Source organism: Cyphellophora europaea (assembly GCF_000365145.1).
Source record: "Cyphellophora europaea CBS 101466 unplaced genomic scaffold supercont1.2, whole genome shotgun sequence".
NCBI classification, from domain to species: Eukaryota; Fungi; Ascomycota; class Eurotiomycetes; order Chaetothyriales; family Cyphellophoraceae; genus Cyphellophora; species Cyphellophora europaea.
In genome coordinates, this window is record NW_008481808.1 from 1,756,220 (window position 1) to 1,770,291 (window position 14,072).

General features: G+C 52.7%; 3 protein-coding genes across 3 annotated transcripts; all 3 read right to left on the reverse strand.

Annotated features, from left to right (window-relative positions):
- Positions 1 to 1,149: 1,149 nt before the first annotated feature.
- Positions 1,150 to 1,350, reverse strand: HMPREF1541_02177 (uncharacterized protein; the record flags this gene model as incomplete). Its single annotated transcript, XM_008716533.1, has 1 exon — positions 1,150 to 1,350. One exon carries the CDS (start codon positions 1,348 to 1,350, stop codon positions 1,150 to 1,152), a length of 201 nt encoding a protein of 66 aa, XP_008714755.1.
- Positions 1,351 to 9,166: 7,816 nt separating this feature from the next.
- HMPREF1541_02178 (uncharacterized protein) lies at positions 9,167 to 9,874 on the reverse strand (the record flags this gene model as incomplete). Its single annotated transcript, XM_008716534.1, has 1 exon — positions 9,167 to 9,874. One exon carries the CDS (start codon positions 9,872 to 9,874, stop codon positions 9,167 to 9,169), a length of 708 nt encoding a protein of 235 aa, XP_008714756.1.
- Positions 9,875 to 11,561: 1,687 nt separating this feature from the next.
- On the reverse strand, positions 11,562 to 12,446 carry HMPREF1541_02179 (uncharacterized protein; the record flags this gene model as incomplete). The annotated part of the gene is made up of 1 exon (XM_008716535.1): positions 11,562 to 12,446. The coding sequence occupies one exon, from the start codon at positions 12,444 to 12,446 to the stop codon at positions 11,562 to 11,564; it is 885 nt and encodes a 294-aa protein (XP_008714757.1).
- Between the last annotated feature and the right edge of the window lie 1,626 nt (positions 12,447 to 14,072).

A 14,072-nucleotide genomic window follows, 5' to 3' on the forward strand; every position in this document is an offset into this window, starting at 1 on the left:
AGCTTTCTAATGCCCTCCACGGGGACGGTTGCAACCTCTAGCGGTTAGCCAAGTCCTCCTCAACATCCATCGCATCGTCTTCGACCTCCTCGAAGCTCGCCGCGATCATTTCACCAAGATTCCTCGACAGGTTTTCTGGCTCTGGGCAGCTGAAGAGATGCATCCCAAGACTGTTCCACTCAGATGGCTTTGCAATAACAATTTGAGACCGCTTGATGTAGGTGGCGCAATTCCTACCAAGCTGTGACTCTGCCAGGCCAGGGAGCTGCTCCAACATGACCAAGATGCCTTGCAAGAACCCGGCACGTAAGTGCTGCGCACCGGTAGCTAGATCTTGCAGACCGGAAATCTCAGGCCTGAACTCCCTCTTGCTCAAGCTAACGGGCTCGCGCCACGCAGCCATTGCGTCAATACTTTAGAAGCCAGTCTGCGAGCTCGCCCTTCGGCGCTATCGAATTCTTCTGCGGCCACGCCGTCTTGAATGCCGGATGAGGCTTTGCCTCGTCTTCCACTTCCAACAGCGCGATATTATCTCTCGTGCGAGTGAGCCATAAGTGGTACTTCTTCATCATGACTTCTTCTGCCTTTTTTGACACGACACAAAGCTTGTAGAAGTAACACGCTTGCTCCCTCGCCGAAAGCCAAAGAGATGAACTCAGCGGACTTCCGCATTACCTGATCTCGCTCCTGGGTATGCAAAGCATAGCCCCGTAGAGTCAGTGGAGCATGGTGGAGATCGTCCCTTAATTCCCAACTGTGCGGATCGGCTTGGTCTTATCGAAGGTACCGCCTTCTGCCATTGCATGCGCCATTGCCGACTTTGTCCAATGCGAGGAAATGTGGACAGGCGACTTTGAGACAAACGCTTCTGGCTGGAGTCTCTTGTCCACACACCTCGAATTCCCTGCCATAACTTCTGCGTGCTTTGATGTAGAATGGATGAAGCACCATTTCAGCTCCACCTTTAGCGCCTGCTCAATGACTTCCGATCAACCTGCATCAACGTTGTCTATCGATCAGATTGTGGGATCTATGTGCTGTCTCTTGAGATTGAGATCTGGCACAGTTATGACCGCTGCTCTCTTTCCTGCGTCGGGATTCTGCTTTGCAGTCTCCTGCGACTTTCCATCATTCTTAGCCTCCTGGGCTTCAGACCCAGCCGCCGAAGAAGCCGCCCTTGTCTGTTTCTTCCTTTTCGTTCATCAGTACGAAGCCCTCCCTCTGCACGAACTTCACAGCAGGTCCCGGCACAATCAACATCCCAGCGCAGGACTCGATCACGCATTTCATGGTCTCAGACATAGGCTGAACCGTTGCACACTCCAGACAATAGTACTCTTTCTCGGACATGCTGACAGTTTGCAATCGTGTGTTCAAGTATGTGTTGCAGAGAAGAGAAAAATACTGCGAAGCTGCGGAAGTTTTGCAGAACAACTTTGAGGGACCGCAGCCTCGGGGTTGGCCTTGGCATTTATGCTGGATCCGCCCCTACCGAAGGCAGAACGCCATCTTTCATTTCAAGCTAGCCTGACCAGGCAGCAGCCAGTCACCCGCAGCCCTGGCGAGCGAAACCTCACCCGATCACTTGGAAGGCAGTACTCCACACCACGTAACACTAGTGACGCCTCGTTGCCTAGTAATAGGCATGCGTTCGTTTGCTCCGCAATTGCGCCGATTACAAATTAGTCCTCGCAATTGCACGTTCGTGATTCATCGTCATGATCATCATCAGACAGTTGTTTGGTACGAGTTCAGAGTTTCATATCGATCTCAGTCCAGTCGACGTCAGTCGCATGGCTCGATGGTGCCCAAGTCATGATGTGTGGCTATTGGGCCTGTCGACTGTTCGTTTCTCTGTTGTCACACCCACTGCTACATCCAGACGCGATCCTCGGCCACGCCCTCCCTCAGAAACAACTAGACTCGAATTAAGGTACTCTGACAGCACTTCTATCTCGAACTTCTCGATTCAAAGGAAAAATATACCTGCGGCTATTGGAATGGATGTTGAGATTGTTTTTGGGACTGTGCGACGAATCCGAGCTGTGCGTAAACTCACCGCCCGCGTATAATGGATATTCAAACACAGTCGGCCCCAACGCGCATTACAATCCATGCAGGAGCGAGCACAGCCTCTTTGGGTAGCAAAAATCATACAAAATACTTCTAGAAACTCCTCTTAGCCTACGATTCCTCGTAGTTACTAGCCAGCCCCGCGTAGAGGTGGGAGGTCATCGCTGGTCTCGGCCCACTCCTCCCCTCCCTACCTTCCCCCCTGCCAACATGCATCATGCTACTTGCAAATCCCAGCTGCTCACTCCTCCAACACCGGCCCATCCGCAAAAGCATCATCTACTAATGTATCGAGCTCTGCCACCTTAAGCTGCTCTTGCAATGCCTCAGCTCTTGCGAGACAGTCATCCGCCATAGCTACAAGATACCTTATTCCTTCGACCGGAAAGGGGCGCCCTTTCCCTTTTCAAGACCTCTCAACCTCTTGAAAGGTTTGAACTTGTTTAGGAATTCCTGTACGCTCCTGGCGTTGTCTTGCAACACTGCCTCGCACCACTTCCTGTTGCTTTTTCCTCTACTACCCTGCCTGCGGCCAGCGTGCACGCAATTGATTCCACCGTCCCATGTGTAGCTCGACGTCAGGACTGAGCTGACTATCTCGTCCAACCCAACGTCAGCTTCGTCGACCGTCCTGAAGATCTGATAAGTATATGGGTCGAGTCAAAAAGTCGGAAATCACCGAAGCTGCAATGCTGATGGGCGCCAATCTAGTGCTGTACCGTGTACGAGCGTACATCAAAGATCCATATCACCCTTATCGTGCTATTATCTACGGAGTCAAGCCGGGCCAGCGATTGCACATGATCCCCAGGACTTCCTTCGACGCCGCCTCAAGCCTTACGGCGGCAGCAGCATCCAATGGTGTTAGTGCTAAGCACTGCGGCAGAATCTCGACATTCGCGAATATCGATCTGTAAGGCTTTCGTCTGCCGACTCCGTGACCCTCTTCCGACACCCCATCTAGCTTGTGGGAAGGGCGAGACGACATTGGCGCGATCTGATCAAGGTCTGGATCATCTGGAATTTGACCAGGTTGCCGCTCACTCACCTTCTATAGCCCACGAATATAACCAGCCATGTCTGCCAGGAAAAGATGGAATTGATAACGCCCTGCGTCAAGGACAGGCACATCCATTACCTGGTAGTACCTAATGCTGCCGCTGCCGCTTGACCGCGTGACTGCCCTTTGCATGGTTGTCTCGTATCTTTCATCCACCAATTTGGGCACATTTCAATGGCTCCTCCACCACATTGTCGTTATGAGTGAGCGAAAGCCCATGAAGCGCAGATCGACTCAGCGGCAAAGTTCAACTATATGGCTAGCTAATAGGTGGCTGGGGCTAGAACTTCACACGTTCGTCATAGCTATTGCTACTGTCCCTGTCCCCGTTATAGTAGCTCTTGCGGCCAAGGCAGGGACCGTGCTCCCGCCGAACTGGCTGCCATCACAATCACTCTACAGCTCCTTGGGCAACCACTCTTGGAAGGACCTCCGTCCTTCTCTTTCACCCCTCAGCCAAAGAGTAGGTCTATCTATCTGCCCTGCAATATACAACTGACTCAAGCCTTACAGAAGCAACACTCTCTGCTCAGCAATTCTCGAGCTCCTCACAACCTTCCCAACCACCATTTGTCGCCTGCCTGATACGCGCCACAAGTATTCTTCGTCACCGCCGGCACCTCCGTCGAAAAGCCAGCAGCTCGCGGATGCCCTCTTAGTCCCCCGAAACGAGTCATCTGGCCCGTTGATCGCTAACACAGTGTTTCCGACAGCTTCCTCCGAACATCAACTACATTGTCCTCTACAGCCCCTTTCGCGCAATCACTACACCCCCCTCCACGCCCTGCACCACGACCTCCGCTGCGACCTGGTCCATAACCTCCTCCATAGCCTCCTCTGTAACCTCCTCTGTGACCTTCTCTACGCTCTCCTTTACACCCCACTTCACAATCTTCTTCACGCCCCCCTCCACGCCCTCCTTCACGCCTATCTCTACGCCCCCCTCCATACTAGGTACCTTCTTTTATGTCTTCCGGCTCAATACACTCCTCCACACTCTCCCCCGCACCCTCCTTCACATCTCCTCCATACTGTCCACACCCCTATCCACACGCATTCAAATAGACTCATGACGACGATCTGTTACCTAGACCTCGCTCACAACCTTTCTACCTCTTTCCACCTCGCATTGTGCACAGCCTTAAACTCGGTCTCAAACCGCGCCGCCGCCTTCGCAAACCCTACCTCCGCCGTAGCAACCCGGGACGGCGTCTGCACCTACTCGTCCCAAAGACGATCCACAACCCTCAAATTCGCCATGTCCGGCAAGTAACTACACAGGCATCCTGACGATTCTCTTTTGATGACCCATCGAAGACTCCCATGACGGCATGGCATGATTACTGTGCTCGATCGCATAAAGTGCTGCCGTGGTGAGTTGTCTGAGATGCGCGACAAGCGTTTGCCGATGTCAAGGCCGTGATACAGCTACCACTTGAAAATGGGCAGCTTACCTGTATGATGTCGTTGCATCTAGATCGCAGCGCTCGACGTGGGACGAAGGCAACTATGCTCCGAAACACCGCACTACATGGCTTCACGTGTCTATACCCTATAATTTCTTACGTAGAGCTCACACACGGGCCCGCCGCTTGTGGTAGTAACTAGAAGCGAATGGTGCGGTCAACGTCCTGGACGTGTAGAGGTCGTTACCTAGTAACGATCGTGGTGCCGGTGAGCAACGGCGTTGAGAGGGGTACAGGGCGTGAAGGAGTGAGGGTGTTGAGCAGGGCACCTGGGCGAGGACACAGGTATGCGAGGCTGTGGATGAGAGCATGGGGTGTTCTGGATGAGTGTGTAAACAAGGGGTCAATGAAGGTGTGGAGAAGAGCACGGAGGAGGGCATGGTTGTGTGGAAGAAGTGGAGCTTGAAGACGAGCTTATCATAGAAGTATACCTATTCAACAATGTCCAAGACCGGGTGACGAGACGTTCCGAAGGGCTATAGCAAAGTTGGGGAGTGACTTGGGAAGCAAACAGCGAGAAGCTGGCGAGAGACGGGCATCTTCTAGCTACAGAGAATACTTGCACGATTCCCAGACATGCTCGGTCAATCGGTGAGAGCTGCAGCCGCTCCCACTTGGCGTAAAGTCGAGTCTTTTGCACCGGAATAAGCCAAATCACTCCTCGCTCGCGAGAACGGATAAAACCAAGACACTGTGCTGTGACCAGACACCTACTCCCAAGACATCGAGCATTTAAATAAGCTTCGCAGAGCTCACGTCAAGAGGCCAAAAGAAGGCCGCACTTCCACCTGGTGCCATCGTAGGGTCTTGTTCTAGCTATAATGAGCCCTGACCGCGTCATGAAGGCCAAAATAGGGCTAGGGTGGAGCTAATACGTCTGCCCAGAGGCCCTTGTGCTAGACTCATCCTGTCTTGTTCAATCATAAAGCACTAAAACCAACACTACTGTACTAATAGTAGCCTATTCAACTTGCATAGCTGCACAAGTAGTAGTGTACAGAGACGCCTCACGGTCCCCAATCGGTGATAGTGTCCTCACCGGGACATCCTTGACACGAATTTCACAAACAAAGTAAAGCGATCCTTTCGACGTCACTTGCTACGCATTGCCTAGGGAGAAGAGCATCCCCGAGCTTCAGCGTTTTGTTCCGATAAGGTCCAACATAGGCCAATCAGCTTAGTTGCGGCTTCTCTTCGAACATGATGCTATGATCGGATTCGTCATCGCCAGCTCAATAGCCGTGAAGCCTCCGCACCAGAACAATGACGCGTTCTGCAGAATTGGTTTCACAGACTCTCCAAGTTCTCAACGCTAACCCCACGGAAATTCATCTTGCCAGGCAGTACCTGGCACGCATCATTACCAGCATCTTCATAGGTGTTTTGCTTGCGTCAGACTCTTCAATCCTTACGTGACTGAAACTGATTGCAAGGACAAGCCGAGACGCACTGTATAGGTGTAATCAAGCAGACTTTGCTACAGTCGACGTATTGCAGACAACCAGGTGCCTGATGGCAGTGGCTCATTACGAGCGCGTCAATATGTTTCACTGAATTCCCAGTAGGCAGGTGTCGATCAACGTTGAACTTAAACTCGGTAAAGGCTAGAAGCTGTCCGCATGGAAGCGATGCCAGGCTTGATCAGGTTGCAGATTTTCATACGTTTTCCATGAGCCGGCAACCCTTCAAGACGTTGCACAAGCTCGAGGAAACTGAACAATCGCAGGAAAGCATCGCGAAGGGGTTGGTGAAGATCGTGAAGCTGTTCGGAGCAATGGCAACAGTTAGGTAGGTACCTGCCTAACCTCGACGCAAGAGCCAGGAGACGAAGATCACTCACTCACTGCATGTGAGCAGCTGACCAGGACGAATCCATGTGCAAATGCGTACTTAGTCTCGACGCCGGAAGAGGCTTTGTTACAGTGTTCTACATACTGTCCAGGAGGTGATGGAAGGTGGGCCATCCTACGACAATGATAAGATCCTTCCGCTCTTCTTCGGGTACTACCTAGTAAAGTTGCTTTTGAGGCTGGATTAGCCGTGTGCCCAGCTCCCGTGCAGTACGGGCTCCACAGGCGCGAGAGCATGGCGTTCAAGCTTTTCGATCGTGCTGCGTGGATCGGCGCGCAAGCTGGGGCGATGGCGTGGAGCTTCCGACGCGCGAGTTGGTACCATTGAGGACGCAAACAGTTGAAAGACTGGCTACCATGAGTGTCTGGTGCAAGTCCAGGGGCTTGTTCCACGAGGATACTTACAGGACCTAAGGTACTAGGTACGTAAGAGTAGGTATCGTTGAATATAAAAGACAGCGCCCTCCACTCCCCTACCTAGTCTTCGTAATCTTCGAGGTTCTGTCTGGCCAGATTCTGCGTCGGGGCCTCCTCCGTAGCTAAGTCGGTAATCTCCAACCATCCGCGCCGCCTGCGCATCCAGAAACAACCCGGTACGTCCATCGCCTTCCCACAGCACCAAAATGGCATTCCTGATCTAATTCCGTGCACACTTCACCCGAATGAATGCGGTATTGGCAACACACTTGCTCTGAGTATTTAGTATTGTCGTTCCGCTGTCCAAATCCATCTCACGTTGTGTTCCCGTGGGCAACAACCTAGTGCAGGATCCCTGATTTGCCCGACGCTCGAGCCGGAGTTGAGACCGTACACGACCTGAGTTCGAGGTGATGTCGATGTCGAGGTCCAGGCCAGAGGATACCTAGTGGTGGCGAAGACCTCTAATGTGTTTGATGTGGCGAGGTTTGCAGTGGCGTAGTCTCGAGCCGTGGCTGTACCATTGCCTTGGGCCTGCGAGAGCTCATGCGCCAACGAAGCTGGCCATCTGACTACGATGGGCGAATTTCATTTTCGAGAGAAGGGACTTTGCTGTAGAGATAATATTCGCTCCGATAGGAAACCACCGGGATGCGTGGGTAGGATCGATTGTGATATGTTCGCAGAGACAGACTGTAAGGGTGAGGCGGTGGCATGCTTGATAGTCCTCTTGTAGATTGTCAGCAGGTCCTGGCCTGGTCATGCGCAGACGGTTGTATTGATGCCTGTAGGCACAGTGAGTAACACTGCTATCACAATTCTTGTGCTTCGTCAAAGTAAGGTAGTACCTTAGGTACCGAACCATAGCAGAAGGGTCGAAGTTAATGCCAGCGCCGATGCCAATACCTTGGTCTGGAAGCTGTTTGGGTACTAGGTACACTTGCGCATATGTGTGAGCATTCTACCTAGCACTGTAGCTAATGCGGAGGAAGTTGGACGTTATCCTCGAGAGTGACTCGCAAAGCCTCAAACTTGCGGGCTATGGGTCGCGAATCCGTGCTGAGAAGCAACAGGCTTGTCAATCTTCTTGGAGACGATACTATTGGACTCGTATTCTCTGGCCGGATACAACTAGGTAACGCGAAATGCCGGGGGTGCATCTTTCTGGGTTATACACATGGTACTGTATTTAGTAGTGTGCTGGTGAGTCCCGCGCCTTGGGAGTTCAATCAAGTAGGTAACATTGAAGTTAAAGTGGGAGGTATTCGCGGGGAATATGGAAGATCAAGTATGACCTTGTCCGGCGCCTATTGGTCTTACTATCCATGCTGCGGCCTTGTTGTCCAGTGTGAAAATGCGTGATCGCGAGAGACGACACCTGAATCTGTGAAGACCGCAATGCTAAAACAATCCATGCCCAACAGAACGCATCGGACGGCATAGCATCCCGACGTGTGATTATATCTCGCGCCGTCCAAGAGTACACCCACCTCCCGATTCCGCTATCGTCACGCAAATGGAATGTACTAGGTAGCTACTATCGCGCAGAAATTTACCCATTGTATGACGAGCAGAGATCGAAAAGGAGTACCAACAGGACTCGGCGCACTCATACGCGGACTGTACTAACGTTCAGAAGCCTACAGGCCAGCATAAGTAAGCATCCGAGATATTTCTAGATGTTAGCGGAGAACTCGCGCCTTCTTAGTGAGGCTCAACACAAGTAACGACTGGAGCTGGCTTCAATTAGCTAGTTCATTTGGAAGAGCTGAAAGGCGGGCGGTGTCTATGATCAAGATCTGTGACCATCGAGCGGCTCCTAGTCCTTGATGTAGCCAGTGCAGATGAACAGAAGTGGTTTCGAGAATGCTACATTTCCAGTCCTCCGCTGGACATTCTCGTCTTGCAAGTACTACTTCTGCTGTTCTTCGTTTCCCGGGACGTCTGGATGATAGTTTTGGTTGAAAGAGGATTTTAAGCTAGTGTATGTGACAGGGAGTATAAGCCGTCACCTGCGTTGATCAGTCAGGCTAGCACATCTCGACAGCAGAGCGAGGACGAAGTGAGGTAGGTAGATGATATAGAATCTGAATTGAGAAGGGCGGGAGTGCCCAAGGTGTCCTTAGGCCAGTTGCCTGAGTCAGGCTAACGGCAGAGCGCGACGGATAGCCCGCAAGAAGTAATGTATTGCTGTCAACCAGCCTTCGGTTCATCATGCCACGGAGTTGATCCAGCATTGAGCCCTCAAATTAAATTCGTGCCACGGGTTCACATGCAATATCGGTGCCATGCAGGCAGCTCTAGGATTTTTGGAACGCCCTCACAGCCTCTTGAATAAAGTCTGCCGTCTCTTTCGGTTTGCTGAGCATCGGAGAGTGCGAGGCCGCGATCTCACGAATCGTAACATCCCCTTCAGCCTGAGCCTGCCGCACAAACATCATCTGTGCCTGGAACGGCAACGCCCTATCTTCGATGGTGGCCAAATACCAGGCGGGGACCTCTTTCCAGCCAGGATACACGTGCTCGCCTCCATCGAAGGCCTCCGCCGACTGTTTATCGAGCTTGGCGACCCATTGATCTGCATCGTCGACGTCGTGGTAGAACAGTTCTCGTGGATCGATGGTGAGCTCGACGAGACCATTCTTGATCTCCCAGATTGGCGGCGGTTTCCCCTCGAAGGCATCATTGAAGCTTTTACCAATAGTGGCCCACCCTGTAGCTATACCAATGAATCCGATGACGCGCGGAGAGCCCGAGGTGAGTCCCCTGAGAGCACTGGAAGCGGGAACGGAGCCGTAGGAGTGCGCGACGACGACTACGTTGTTCCCAGACGCTATCTCAGCTTGGATGGGAGCCCGGACTGCATCGATGTCATCCTTGAACGTTCCGGAGCCAGTCGTTGTAGGAAGAGCGGGACAGACGGTCTTGAATGGGAGAAGCGATGTAACTCTGCTCCATATCTCGGGACGGTGCCACGCTCCAGGAACGAAGACGATTGTTGTAGCCATTGTTGAAGCTATTGTAGAAGCCAATGCAGCGGAAAGGAGTGCAAATTTATAGCATTCGCTCGAGAGACGAGTGCTTTCGCACAAAATACATCAACCAATGAGCGACTAGCGCGATGCGAAAATTCCCTGATGTGGCATGTGGGTCACGGAGTGGAGAAGCATAGGAAAAGGTGAAATCGCGATGTCACGCGGTAGCAGAGGTATCTCAACAAGCGTATAGGTAGTCTGGCAGACTCCCGCACACTAGATGCAGTGAGTGATTTCTCTCCCGAGCCTCACCACCCTCTGGGCGTGCATCCATGGTTCCACCTTCCGCAATTAGAAGGAGTCCTGGCGGGAGCTGCTGGGGATTGGTGGAAAATGATGAGTGACCGCCGCGCGACTTTGGCGATGCCTTCTAGGGTGGAATAACGGCTGCGGATTCGCGAAGAGGTGGGAGATCTCAAAGTGCCGAAACCTGGCGGCGAACACGCACTCGAGTTCTTGTGAAGGAGCAGAGACACGTGCACAAGAGAGTCAGCACGGTCTTGCGGCGAGTCATGATCGGCAAAGCAATGGTTGAAATTACATGCAATGCGTCATGGTTGGCACAAGACTAGTGGGAGCGTAGGTGGCTTGAGCTTTGAGGCATCTCTGAGGACGTGAGCGGCCCTCATATGACTATGAATAATCGGCTGCGCGGGCGATACAGGCGGTCGACCGCTCAAATTTGGAAGGCAGCTGGTTCATACCCGTTTGCCCAGTCGTCTTCAGCTCGCGAATATACATGCTCAGTTGAAACTGTGCGCGGGTTTCGATCGTCAATAGTCTCGCGTAAAATTGTTTCCGGCGAAGCTGGAAAGGGAAATGTCGATGTAGCTTATTGAAGGCTTTCGTTGTCCCTTCTACCGGTAGTACCTAAGCTGGGTTCTCCTACGGGCCTGCAAGTAGTAGAAGCCTCGCTGAAGCAAGATTACAGGTACCTCCTTAGCCCGACCCCACTGTGTCCACGGTACGCTCAAGTAGCAGCCTGACAGCCACCTTAGGATCAATCCCTCAGATATAAGCTAGCACTGTGATTCCCAAAACCTTCCATCGAGGCAACTGCTGGCGGCAATGGCTCGAGCACATCCTCGTAGAGCATTTAGGCATCCACAGGTGCGTAGCTTGAGCATGACTAGAATATGCTCTCGTGCTTGGAATCGACGTGCACCAGTGTGACATCAGTTTCGTACCATTGATCTGTTGAGTGGAGCTAACCCATTCCATTCTGCCTTTGATGCGCCTCGCTCCGGTGCAGCTCCGTCGTCGTATCAAATTCACTAAAAAACAGCACTGGAATCGGGCCTTGGTTAGATTAGTAGCGAGTCGGTGGAAACCAGGAGCACTCCGAATGAGCTGTCTGACGAGGCGTGATGAATAAAGGGCTGGGAGAGCTTCAGCTGTTGCACAGCCTTCGTTGAGCGTAATCGCGAACCGGATATCAGCTCTTAATGAAGAAGCAGCTGTCCACTCAATCCTCTTCTAAATGGCGATCCTCGCATGTAAGTTGAACGGCCACGTGCCGCAGAGGTCTTACATTCCGCTCGAGGTCATCCTGCCAAGCTCTCCCTCAGCCCGTTCAGTGTACTGGCGGGCACTGCAAGTAAGCAGCTCGAAGACCCATCTCGCCGGTTGACTGAAGTCAAATCACCGAATACACCTCCGCTCATCGTTCTGGCGCACCGAACACCTCCTCCTCAGCCCAAGCAATGCAGTCATGCCAGTCCTTGGGTAGCCACTGCCGAACACCCTCCAGCACCTTCACTCCCCATCCACGGATCAGAATACTGTTCTTCCCTACTACTTGCAGGGCAACAGCGTAATTACCCATGATGGCCAATGCTAACGGCTCGCCTAGGTACACAAGATTCAGAAACTCGTCTTCGACCATGAGGAGAAATGTGTTGACCACGATCTGGTAGTACTCTGGCGCGTTGGAGAAAGACAGTGCGTAACGTAGTAGGTCGATGGTAGATTCATACACGGTGCGATATGTTGCAGTTGAGATGGTGGAATTCATTCGGCTCTCAAGGCATCTTATCATCTCTTCCGCACCAGGTGGTAAGGCAAACTCGTCTGCGCCAGGCTTCAAAGCAATCATTGGCCAAAATGGACCGGTCTCCAAAGTAGTCGAACCGTACTTAACGATGAGCTTTGATCCACGCAGGATCGTAAGGAGATCTTTGAGCTTCGCCAGTGATGCTGCCTGACCATAAAAACCGAAGGAGTAGGCTACGGCAATACACTGGAAGGCAAACATAGCATTGGAATTATCTGCGGTCATGCCTTTGGCGAGTGCTTGGCGAAACTGCGTAATGGAAATACTGTGATGCTCAAGAGCCAGGAGGGAGGCCTTCTCCGATGGATTCTGCAGGTCGGCATGCAATGAGCTCAGTCCGAGAATGGCGTGGTAGAGGAAATCATGTTGAGCGGACATTTCGAGAACCAGCTCACGCCAGAGGTATGGGGAATTGCCGTTTGTGAGCGAGGTAAGGAGCTCTGATGTTGAATCCCGATATTTCTGGATGAGGGTTGGACGGGTCTGCTCCATCACAGCGAGTCTCCGGTCTTGAGGGTGATTGGGAACACTGTCGACGAACTTGATGCCACAAGTGGTTTCCACCAGGGAGCAATCGACTCCCAAGCGTACGCATCGCGAACACGAAGGACGTTGTTCATCGCACTGCTGGTCAGTAACGACACCTGCCAATGCTGCTACCACTCACTTTCTTCCTTGAAGTCTTGCATGCGGCGCAGCCGTGCCGGGAGTTGCGATGCGACCTTCGACGGCGTACGAGCTGGGTCTCGACGACCATATTTGCAGAAGAAATCTTGTTGCCTAATGACTGAGAAAGACATAATGAAGCCAAGGTAATGAGGTCACGACATGGTTCAGCCACGACAGGGGCCGGAAGTTAGATTCACTAGCCACAGCAGACGCCCGGGGACATTTTACAGAGTTACGACGCAGGTTCAGGCACTTGCCGAGCTCCCAGCGTTCGCCGCCGCGCTATCAAGATGTTGCGGCGTCCCGCGGCCAAGACTGGGGCCCAAAACCGGCCCGGATGTGTTAATAAACTGGCCCATCCCCGTCGCTGAGGTGAAGTGTTTTGTTCTCTCTCCCACTCTCAACTTCCGACAGATATGACATCAAAAGAATCACGCTCGCGACGCGCCTGTAGCGACCCAGTCGGCAACGGGACAGGACAAGGCGATAATCGCGACGGCAAAGGTTGCACTGTCTGCAACAATGAGGGCAACTATGGCTTTGGCAAGAGTGCCTGTGGGCGGTGCGGACGTTGTCACGGATGTGGAAGCACCAACACCGGTATAGGTCCACTTCAAGCAGTCTATTTTGGCGGCAAGAAGGTATTTCAGAGGGTCTTCTCCGGCAACAAGGACGAGGAAGCGAAATCGTAGATCGTGGTCTCTGAAGCGAATGTTGCGTCGTCCTAGGGAACAAACTGATCCGGGGTGGTCGCGCTGAGGAAGCGGAAGTGCTGGTTTGGCTACACTAGCAAGGACATGCCCTCGAAAGGTGCGACTGTCCGAGGCCAAAATCGAGAACGACCGGCAATGCGGACAGGAGATCGTATTAGCGCAGGTCAAGGGCCGCTGTTCTGAGATTGCGGCCATGTTGCGGATGCAAAAAGACATGCAGACGATAGCGATGGTACATTAGTCACGGCGGTCGCATGTATTTGAGGAATACGGGCTTTCATATAGGCCTGAGCTGGTGGAAATGCCAAGAAATTGGTCACCCGGGGAAAGATTTATTTCATCACACATCTTCCGTCTTCGGAGCCACGATCGAGGACTGCCCCGTCTTCTTGACTCTTAACCCTCGATCTAGCCTTCTCTTCGTCGGGTGATGTTCCATGTTTGTAGAACACAAGGGCGGGCGGTATGTGCCCAACTCATCGGACCCGCGACCAACGTGCACCATGCGGCAACGATCCTAAGAGATACCTGTCCAATGTGTCCCTCTCGCTACCCTCGCCGATCGCATACAACTGGGATTCCTGCGAAGGTGAGGGCGGGGTGCCATAGAACACGACCTGTAGATCGCAACGCACAGCACGGTCGACTCCCAGAGCTGGAGCTGCATCGGCAGCACCGGCGCTGGCGCTGGCGCTGTCTTTGGTACTTGGAACTGGTTCTGTGCGGATTATATTCT